At 44.8% G+C, this 11158-nt stretch overlaps 1 protein-coding gene across 2 annotated transcripts in view; it reads left to right on the top strand.

The window, feature by feature from the left end:
- Positions 1-1405: 1405 nt before the first annotated feature.
- The window catches only part of OLFM2 (olfactomedin 2), a 245883-nt gene continuing 236130 nt past the window's right edge, over positions 1406-11158 (top strand). Inside the window, exon 1 of one of the 2 annotated variants that reach the window (XM_087886655.1) lies at positions 1406-1953. In XM_087886655.1, the coding sequence (XP_087742781.1) occupies positions 1906-1953 (48 nt within the window). In that variant the 5' untranslated portion in view covers positions 1406-1905. The remainder of the gene's footprint in view (positions 1954-11158) is intronic. The other variant, XM_034419343.3, reaches the window with a different exon arrangement.

Below are 11158 nucleotides of genomic sequence, written 5' to 3'. Positions count from 1 at the left end.
TAGCAGAAATAGATCAGCGTTCCCAATTTCATCCCTTCCCAAAATGTTAAGAAACAATGCACATCATCCCCAGGCATCACGACCAGTACATGGGCTTGCTGGAGATGAAGAGAGTTATAATTTAGCATATTGGGAGGGTCTGTCTGATATTCCTAATTTGGGAAAGAACTTGATAGAAAGGTAAAAAGAATGAATGGTATTCCTGGGAAATTTTTTATCCTTATTTCGACTAAGGAAGCAAAGGTGATAATAATCTGCAGGATAGGAAAAGAAAAAAACATCCAGGAGATATTCCACTTCTACCCCAAACCACCAGCATCTAATTGAGATTCCAACTTTACTGACCATCAATAATACAGATAGTCCTCGACTTATAACAGTTCATTTAGTGACCATTCAAAGTCGCAACGGCACTGAAAAAAGTGACTCATGGCCGTTTTTCACGCTTACGACCCATGTAACATCCCCATGATCACGTGAACACAATTCAGATGCCTGGCAACTGACTCATACTTATCACCGTTGCCGTATCCCAAGGTTACGTGATTCCCCCTTTGTGCGCTTCTCACAAGGAAAGTCAACGGGGACGCCGGATCCACTTAACAACCGGGTTACCAACTTATCAACTGCAGTGATTCACTTAACAACTGTGGTCGCAAAATGGGGCAAAACTCACTTGGTGAACGTCTCACTGAACAACAGAAATGTTGGGCTCGATTGTGATCCTAAGTCAAGGGCGAAGGGGGGGAAAAAAATCCTCTTGAGCTTTTTAGCACTCCCAGTTTACATTTACCAGGCAACCCACACTGACTCGCTTACCCTGAAGGATGTGGTGCAAACCCAGGTGGTTATAAAGCTTGGCGGAAGGACCGATTTGGTGCCCACCTCTCTTTTAAGTCTCTACTCCGGGTGGGTCGGAATCTTGAAGGTGTTATTTAGCCGAAGCCTCGATGGGGCTGGCTGAGTGAGGCTGAACGTTTTGAAACCCCCGTCGTCCCCCCTTCCACTCCCTCCCCCATCCTTTCCTCTTTCCCGCTTTTCCTTGGGCAAGCGAGAAACGGTCCTCTGGCTAACGTTCACCAAAAGTGGCCGTTGCTCAACGGCCGTTAACGGAATCTTCAGAGAAAGGGGGGGGGGGAAGACTGCAGGGTTCCAGAGGATGCCGGATGAAAGTGTGTGTGTGGGGGGTGGGGGGATGATGTAGAGACCCGGGAGGTTTATTCTCCCCCCCCCGCCCATCTCTTTAAGCCGAGACTCCCCCAGACATAGTAAAGCCCTGCGTGTCTCCCTAAATGTAGTAGCCCGGGGAAGGGGCTTTCCCCCCCCTTTCTCCCCCCTCTCACCCCCCCCCCCACAACCGCCTCCCCGGCGCTCCGTATTGGCAGGCGATGGGCTTGAGAGGGCCAATGAGAGGAGCGGCTCCTTCTTTTCCCCCCACAGAGGTGGGACCCTGCCTGCCGTCCTCCACTCCTTCCCGTGCCGGTGGAGGGAGAGGTGGCACTGGGGCCGGTGGAGGGCACCGGGCGCTCTTCCCTGGCTGGCCCAAGGCGAGGCGGAGCATCCCTTGGCCGGATCGCCCTTCCCCCACCCACCGACCCACCCCCCACACGCCCGTCCGTTTCCCCCCCCCCCTCAACCCCCTCACTCTACGCCCCGTGGCCGCTGCAGTAGTAGCAGCCGCCGCCGCCTTTCCTTGCCTTTTGCCCCGTCCGGTGAAGGGAAAGAGGAGAGGCCACGGGCCACCGTCTCTCTCGCTCCGTCCTCTCGCCTGGGGCGCGCTGGAGCCTGGCGCCTCATCCTGCTTGGCGCGGGGATGCGGAGGAGCCCCTGAGCGGGCGAGTGGGCGAGGGGGTGGGGGGGAGGTGGGAGAGCCGGCTGGCTGGGGCTGGGCTGAGCGCCTGCACGATGCGCTTGATCCTCCTGCTGATGGTCGCTGTCTCCCGGGCGGCTCAGGTAAGCGAGTTCCCCTCCGCGCTTCAAGCAAGGGGCTCCGATTTGGGGGAGGGAGGGAGGGAGGGGAGGGCGCAGGCAATGGGGCGGCGGGCGAGTTCAGCCGGCCGTCGGTGGAGGAACCAGTTGGCGTCTTGTTCCCGGCCAAGGAACGGGGTCAAACTACTCCCGACCCCTCCGTCTTCTTTATTGGGAAAGCGAGCCAGAGAAGGGACCACGGGGCGGAGTTTGGATTTGGACACGTAAACAGAATTAATGGTCTTATACGGTGGCTACGCTACATTAGTCAGGGGTGTTGTGAAGTTGAGGTTTGTCGTCGCCGACACACACACACAAAACACAACACAACACAACACAAACACACACACACACACCCCAATCTATTCCCTGGATTCCCGCCCACTTTTATGCCTTTCGATGCTGGGTACTTTCCTCTTCTTTTAAATCCTGACTCCAGCTTGACCGCAGTCCAGTCCCTGCTATAAGGTTGGTTTTATTCTATTAAAAAAAAATGATTCCCCCTCCCTTTTAAAGGCCAGCCTATTATAACTGGAAAATTCTAAAACTTTCTTTCTTTCTTTCTTTCTTTCTTTTTTTTTTACATATAATGTTTCACACAAATGGCTCAGCAACATAACTCTTCCGAGCTTGCATTTCTATCAGAGGCCTCAAGTTTTTTTTCTTTCTATTACCAACACTTAACCGTTTATGCAAGGAACCCAGTCTGTGCTTCCTGCTGTTTCCAAAAGAGAGTTTAAGCTAGAAAGAAGGATTGGAAGGCATTAACTGTATGTTTCTTTCCTTTAAAAAAAATGCTTTCTTCTTTTCTATTTCTTCTTTTTTTATCTTTGTTCTTTATTTTTTACAACGTTGACTTTGCAAGATAAAGATGTTTGAAAGAAACTCAGGAGAGTTGGAGTCACATTTTAAATTTTTGAAGAGTAGCTGAAAAAGTTGTTTTTGGCAGAGTCTCCTTAAAACGGGCATTTAAAATGGAAGTCTCTTATTTTGCTGATTCTAGAATTGTTTAGAATCTTACTGTAGTGTAATCCTTGTTCTGGAGCTGCAAATGGGCTTCCCTGCAGGAGGGCAGCTGGACACCCTTTCCAATGAGAAGGTGGCACAGATTTTCTCCCAAAAAGAATCCAGGTTGATTTTATCACAGTTTCCTGATACCTTAACTCACAGCCATCCCAATGATTCTGTGCAAGAAGTAGATGGACATCTACTGGTACAGTTGCAAAAACAATGCTCCATTTGCATTACCCCTTTTGCAGGAAAAAGTAAAACATTGCTTAATGGGACCCTGGGAGGAAAACCAGGAGTGGAATTGTATGTGGAAGGGCTAGGCATTAAATGCATATTCTTGACCTAAACACAAAGATTTAGTCTACATCCTCCCCACCGCAAGTTGATTCAGTGGCAAACCAGCTGATGGACTTGGGTTTTCAAGCAAAATAATAGCAGCAACAGCCAAGCATATCTTCTAAGATGGAGATCACTCCCTTCCTTTTAACACCTTATACCAGCAGTGTCAAACTGGATTTCATTGAGGGCCGCATCAGGTTTGTGTTTGACCTTGGGGGGGGCATGTGGGTGTGACCAGGGTGGGCGTGGCCAGCTCAACATCACTTGTGTTGGCGGGCACCTGTGGTGACCCGAATGCTCTGCCAGCGAAAACGGGACTCAGAGCTCCATTTTTGGCTGCAATGGCTTCCTGCAACCCTCTGCCAGTGAAAACAGAGCTCGGGAGGGCCACCCACCGTGGGCTGATCCTTTGCTGTTTCCAGGGCAGCTCCACAGGCCAGATCTAAGCACCTCGCAGGCTGGATCTGGCCCCCGGGCCTTGAGTTCGAAACCCTTACCATGAGAATGATCCTGTGGGAAGACCGAACAGGCCTAGGTAGGACCAATGGTGGGTGGCTACCAGTTCACCCCGGGTCGGGCGAATCTGTAGCGGTGGCGGGAGACTCCGCCCACCCGCCCGGACGCTTCTGCGCATGCAAGCGCATGCGCATGAGCGAACCAGTAGCAAACTAAATTGAAACCCACTACTGGGTAAGACCCTTTGTGAAAGTTTGAATGAAGTCCGAATATCCAACGCTCGCTCGTTTAGTGTTTTTCTTTTTTTGCTCTGTTGGCTGATACTCATTTTTCAGATTTCTCTTGGCAAACGAGTCACTTGAGAAAGTATTCCTCAGGGGTGGAAAGTCCCACTAAATCAAACTCACAGCTCCAAAAGAATCCGAATGTTGCCAGTGAACTCAAAACTGTGCAGGCTAGCATTCTTCTTGAACATATGCTGTGATGAGAAAGAAGCCTTCTGTTAGATGTTGAATGTGTGTGAGAGAGTTTGTTTTAAAGTAAATGGTTAAATTTTGATTTGGGACTTGGAATCTCTATTAAAATGATGCCATTCTGGCTTTTCTGCTGTGCCATGTATTTCTACTCGAAAAGAAGCTGTCTGTGCATTATTCTACCACAATGGAGGGAACCTCCTTGCAGATGTTCAGAGGCATTTTATTACTCTTTTATCTAGAGATTCAGCTATGATGAACCCTGACTCAAATCATCCATGTCAGCAGGGTTGGGCAGGTGTTCTTTCCTTACTCTGCATGCTTTGAACTTGACAGAATCCAGACTTGGAAAAAAAGTCCGCGCGAGAATCTATTAAATTTTGGGCCATCCATTAAAAGCAGACAACTGAAAAATGGGTAAGAACAAATCACTGGTTAAAAGGCAGCATCAAGTTCTGATTTATCCTTCAAGTTGAGAGACCTGATAGGCTCCAAATGCACCCAATCGTTAACCAGTCTGTCTCTGTTGGTTGGGAGCCGGAGTCCAGCTCCATATGGAGGCCATCGAATTCTTCCTTCCTCTTGGTCTTACTTAGGAACACAGCTTTTAAAAATCAGGTTCTTTTTTAAAAATGGTCCAAGTATGGGACATCATGGATGCAGTTCCATATTAATTTTCTGCAGCAAAATAGTAGTTTTATAGCATTTTAAAGATGAGCACATTTGTTATTGCATACACTTTCAGGTATTGGCATTTTCTTCATCAGAAGCATCTAGCAGGTGCTATTTTATCACTGGGGTCAGTGTAAGTATATAAAGTCAATGCAGTCAGAATTAAACCAGACAAAAGATTGCCTATATAGAGACTACTCATTGACTAAGGGCTAATTTCCAAAGCACCTTTACCATAGCCCAAATATGCCCCATTATCCATATTTAGATGGCAGGTCCTCAAGATTTCGCCTTCATTTAAGTACCAGACCACTATTGAGATGGCTTAACTGTCTTTAGTAGTTTTGATTTTAAATACAGGTAGTCCTCAATTTATGACAGTTCATTTAGTGACTGTTCAAAGTTAACAATGGCAATGAAAAAAGTGGTTTATGACCGTTTTTCGCAGTGACAACCTTTGCAGCGTCCCCATGATCATGTGATCAACATTCAGAGGCTTGGCAACTGACTCATGCTTATGACCGTTGCTGTGTCCCAAGGTCATGCGAGCCACCTTTTGTGACCTTCTGATAAATAACGGAGTTACGAACTTACCAACTGCAGTGATTCACTTAACCACAGGGGCAAGAAAGGTCATAAAATGGGGCAAAACTCACTTAACAAATGTCTCGCATAACAACACAAATAGTGGGCTCAATTATGGTCGTAAATTGAGGGCTACCTGTAGTATTTTCTCTTCGCTCTCTCTACTGCTTTTCTCATGGATTCAGCCTAACACATGCCATTGATTCCATGGTTAACAGCGCAGCCAGGGGTGGGATCAACACATATTTTATTGGGTACTTTAGGCTGAGGCACCTTCTCCTTTGATCAGTGGGTTACTGCTCTTGGTGACCATGTTGGCTCGCATTGCTAGAGAGACTAAACACCTGGCTTCTTCAGAGGCAACTGTCAGCATACTGCCTGGTCAGTGCCTTCCTGAATATACTCAGGTTTAATGCTCCTTTGAAAGAGTGTTAGACTTATATTGAAAAACCGAAGTTGATTTAAACTGGGAATGAATGTTGGGTTCTGCCAGCTGGAGGGTTGCTGGTTCGGTTATACCAATGAATGCATTTCAGATTCTCTGCTGCTTTTCTCCTCTGCTGCTTTTTATTATTATTTTATTTCTTTGATTGTGGGGCAGCTTTCTCCGTAGCCTGCTTCTGCATGCTGCTAGCAATGGCCACTCTCTGCCAGCCTTGCCATTCCTTTTAGCATTAGTCAGGAGTGATGCTGACTGCTTCTCAACTTCCCCCTTCTACTTCATGACATCCCTCCTTTGTACCTGTAACCTTTCAGCCAGGCAATTTTTTATTCAGGCTTAGCATTCTTTCAGAAGAGTACCAAATCCACATTTTAAAACAGGTATGGTGCTTTTTCAAAAAAAGAAAAAAGAAAAAAAGAAATAGTCTAACTGACAGGGCACAGACATGGAACACCTGGAGTCCATTAGGTAACCTGATAGATGGCTTGTCATGTCATTTCAAGCATCCCCTATATGTGCCCAACCCTGTTGAAAGGCTCTTTCGTGTCAGCAGTTGATATTTGGTAGAAGAAATGAAAATGATGAACCCATCGATTGCTTTCCACAATGTTCTTCACATTAAAAATAGTAAGATCAGGATTAGCCACCAACAGAATAAGGGACTGGTATATATATTTTTTGCCATTGAAAGATTGGTGGATTGTGCTTTAACACCTTTCTCTCCTATAAAACCTAGATACAAGCAAAGGACCATTTATTTCTCTCCTCTTTATTGACAGCCCAAAGGTGCTATTGGACCTCTCTCAACATATCTCAGTGGCTCACATCTATTTGTCTAGTCTTTGTCTTATGAACGGGATAGACTCGCAGCTATGTTCTAAGCTAATTGCAGTTCCTAGGCCATCCTCAAGAGTCATCCCATAAACAATTACAGTAATGGCAAGAATTTAATTTGTGGTAACCGTTGCATGCGTCTCTAATGTCAGATTCCTCTACTCCAGGAATAGGAAAAAGAATTATCAACGAAAGATAATATAAGACTTCTTGTCACTTATGTAATGTGGTTATCCACTATCAATCCCGGATCCAGACAAAACCCAAGTTGTGAATCTAGTCTTTAAGGGAAGTGCAAAGTTTATCCAGGACAGGCATATTTTCTGTGCACTCAGATCCATGTTCTGGAACAGGAACAGCTTCAACTTTTTTAGCCTCAGCATCCACTGGTTCTTCCGCATGCAGCTGTCTCAAAGGTGCTTTTTTTTCAAGAGGCAACTGAACTTTCTTGTTTTTCTTTGAAGACGTTTTGCTTCTCATCCAAGCTCTGACTGGATGGTGAGGAATGGAAGGATTTATACTCTTTGCAGACATCTGTACATTGTGGAAACAAAACAACCACTTCATAAACACATGGCGCAACATAGGAGAACAAACCCATCAGAACAAGATTCTTCAGTCCATCTGTATTTAAAAGAACAAAGACCACTCTTTTGAAGACAGCAAAGTCCACATTTTGGACAGAGAGGACCACTTGTTTGAAAGAGGAGTCAAAAAGGCCATCTATGTCAACATTGAACAGCCCTCTCTCAACAGAGGGGGAGAGTTAGAACATCTATTTCCAGTCTACAGCACAGTCCTTTCAACAGTTCCAAGAAGGCTCTACTACCCATTTGCACTACTTAGATGACCCTGAGGACACAGATAAACCTCCAAGTGGCCTCAACGACTCTCTAAAAAGAATGCAAATGACCAGCCGTCTATAAAGAATATAAATCCTTCCATTTCCCACCATCCAGTCAGAACTGAAGAAGCTTCTTGGATGAGAAATGAAACGTCTTAGAAACAAAACAAAACAAGAAAGTCCAGTTGCTTCTTGAAAAAGCACCTTTGGGATATCACCTTGATGATTGAGAATCTCCAATCATCATAGATGCCCACATGCAGTTCTTTACAGCCCAGAACTATACAGAGGCTCTTGAAAAGTAGAGCTTATAAAAAAGAGACTTAAGGCTTAGTGATATTGGTGCACTAATGGTAATTAGTTCCATACATGCAAATCCATCTCCTTATTTATATGCAGGACAGTTTCCAAGGAATGAAGCAGATTTTTTTCAGTGCCAGCTACTGATAATGCCCAGAGTGATAGAAGCAAGGCAATAGTGAACCCAGTTCCCAACATCATGTCTCTCAAGCCCTTTTGAAACATATTATTTAATGTCAGGCACTAAACATCAGGTCCCCACATGAAGGTCCAATTAAATGGATTTATTACTATATGACATATGCATGGGAATCTTATCAATTAAGGCATAGCACCGGCTTGGAGAGAGATAAGGGTAAATCAATTTCAGGAGGTGGGGGAGTTTGACTTAATTCAATTATGGCTGTGTAGGGATTCTAGGCTGATACCTTTTTTTAAGACTCTGCCTCCCGGTTCTGGCATTTTTTCTCCTACATCAGTAGTATCAAAAACCTCAGAGAGAGTAATGGACCCACAGTTCCCAAATCTCTGTCCTAATGCAGATCACCCATAAGAACAATTGGTACTGAGTCATGCTAAACCTAGTCCAGGGGTCTGCAACCTTAAACACTCAAAGAGTCATTTGGACCTGTTTCCCACAGAAAAGGAAACACTGGGAGCCACAAAACCCTTCCCGTGCCTAACTATTTCTTGAGCAGTCACAAAACTAGCATATGTAGTTGAATTACATGTTCCGTTTTCTTCTGAAACTTTTCTTTTCTTGGATTTATCCATGGTTGGCCTACCGGGGGTTGAAAAACTCAATAAATTGCATGCCGGTGGGTGTCACACATTGGCGGTTGTGATGCATATTTTGAGTGACGGGGAGCTGCAGCAGAGGGATGAAAGAGCCACATACAGCTCCAGAGCCACAGGTTGCTGATCCCTGACCTAGTCTAAATCTGGGTTGAAAAATGCCAAGATAATCCATTGTTTCTAAACAGTGCTAGATCTGTAGCACCTCTGCCTTTCTACTAGATTGGCGAAACATGAACTATTGGACAATGCATAAGTATTCAGGCATTCTGGTCAAGGACTTCTTAAATAAGGTCCTTCTCACTATCTCCCTCAAGCTGCCTGCTAAAAGAAAATGTTAGTCTCAAAAATCATTGGCAGGGTAGAGTCCTAGAACATGGCGATGTACAGTATGAAGGACTCTGACAAGGGGTGGAAATATTTATCAAGCAACAGGAAAACTTCCCGATTGCAAATTTGATTTATCCATTTCCAGGTAGAAAATAAGCTAGATTTAGTCAGGTCCTTTTAGGGTGAGGTAGGTTGGCACATCCTGCAGTACTTCATTTATGGCAAGACTATGCAGTATTTCATTCATGATAAGATGGTCATTTCCAGAATCTCTTCTAGAACAAAAAAATAATCAGAATTAAGCATGACTTATTCCCTGAGTAGGTTTTGAAATAAACTGGTCAGACTATGAAATCATTAATATTATGACATCAGGGGGCATCAGTGTGAATATTAAACCCAAAGATCTTTTGGGTTTTCACTGAGCCAAGGATTCTGCTAGGGAGTAGGACAGCTGGGAGGACAACAGTATCCCTGTTTTTATCTGATTGTTGTCCCAAAAAGGGAGATGAAATTCTTGTTGACAACAGCAATAGATGTGGCTTTATTGGACTCTGATGTATCTTCAACATCTATGTTAACTTGAATTAACTTCTCTGTTGATCTCATTCCATTGAGGAGGTGGAGGCAAGAATTGTTAGAACAGAACAGTTCTCACCTCCTGGCATAGATTGGCTTTTTCTACAATCCTTTCCTCTTTTGCTCCAGGCTGTTTGAATAAAGGCACCGTTGCCACTAGGAGAAACTGAACAAAAGCCCCGCCTTTTTCTGTCCCACTAAACCAGGGGTGTCAAACTCAAGGCCCGCAGGGTACTTAGTACTGGCCCGCAGGGCCCCTCTGCAAACAATGAAGGACCAGACTGTGTTGTCTCTGCCAGCGAAAATGGAGTTGGGGGGGGGGGAGGCGCAGACCCCTGAGCTCTGTTTTTGCTGGCAGAGGGCTGCAGGAGGCCTTCACAGGCAAAAACAGATGTTGAGATGGCCATGCCCCCCCCTTCCCCCCGAAGTCAAACACAACTCTGATGCGGCCCGAGTTTGACACTAAATAATAAGTATAGAACCCATAACAATGTAAAGAACACAAGAGAAAGGAAATCAGTCCGAGAAAAGAATGCTGATGGGCAGAAGGAGGAAGAAAAAGGAAGAACACTCAAGACATGGAAAGTCTTTTTCAGAGGGTCCTAGCAGCCAAGTCTTTTTTTATTAGAACTGCCATCTTACTTTTTAAAAAAATACTGTGATATACTTGTCCTCTTGAGTGCTAAAATGAAATCCAGATGTGTCTAACTCAAGATGGCAAGCTGATCTTCAGAGCTGGGCCAACAAGAAAATGATGCTAACAGATATTGACAGGAAAGTATTCAGTTCCCACTAAGTGGGGTATAGAAGTTTTCTCTTCGTGGCTCAGGTGGAAAAACTAGCTGCCAAAATTCCATACCCTACCTGGCCACTGGTGTATTTGTGTTCACACCGCATGCTTAGCCTGGCTAATTATTTCCATCATTTCTTGGATTTCTATGATTCCTTGACTCATAAATGAATCAAACAGGCTGGGTTCACACTTCGTGTATAAATTACAGTACCTGTCCCAGATCTTAACCAAGGTTAAAACTAATCAGGCTTGACCTATGTAAATTGAACCATTAGCTTGGAATTGTTTGTGCATGTGTGAATACAATCATTGGATACTGTAAGATTATGCTATGAAGCAGGGTTCAGCATACAGGTAGACCTCACCTTACAACAGTTCATTTAGTGACCGTTCAAAGTTACATCGGCACTGAAAAAATGTGACTTATTCCAGATTCACTTAACAAAACCGAGTTACTAATGTGACAACTGTAGTGATTCACTTAACAGCCATAGCACGAGACTATGGGGACAAAACTCATTGAACAAATGTCTCACTTAACAACAGAGATTTTGGGTTCGGTTGTGGTCATCAGTCCAGGGCTATCTGTAATGCTGAATGGAATTGTAGTGAATGAAAATGTCAGACCCCCCCTACTGTATATTGGTTCATTCTGCTAACCTTCTGTTCTGTAGCTTCCTTGTGTATCCAATCACACTTGGCCAATAAAGAATTCTATTCTATTCTATTCTATTCTA

The sequence above is a fragment of the Pantherophis guttatus genome, chromosome 2 (assembly GCF_059756535.1).
Source record: "Pantherophis guttatus breed Tessera chromosome 2, ASM5975653v1, whole genome shotgun sequence".
NCBI classification, from domain to species: Eukaryota; Metazoa; Chordata; class Lepidosauria; order Squamata; family Colubridae; genus Pantherophis; species Pantherophis guttatus.
The sequence above is the reverse complement of the archived record's forward strand: the minus strand, read 5'-3'. Positions and strand labels throughout refer to the sequence as shown.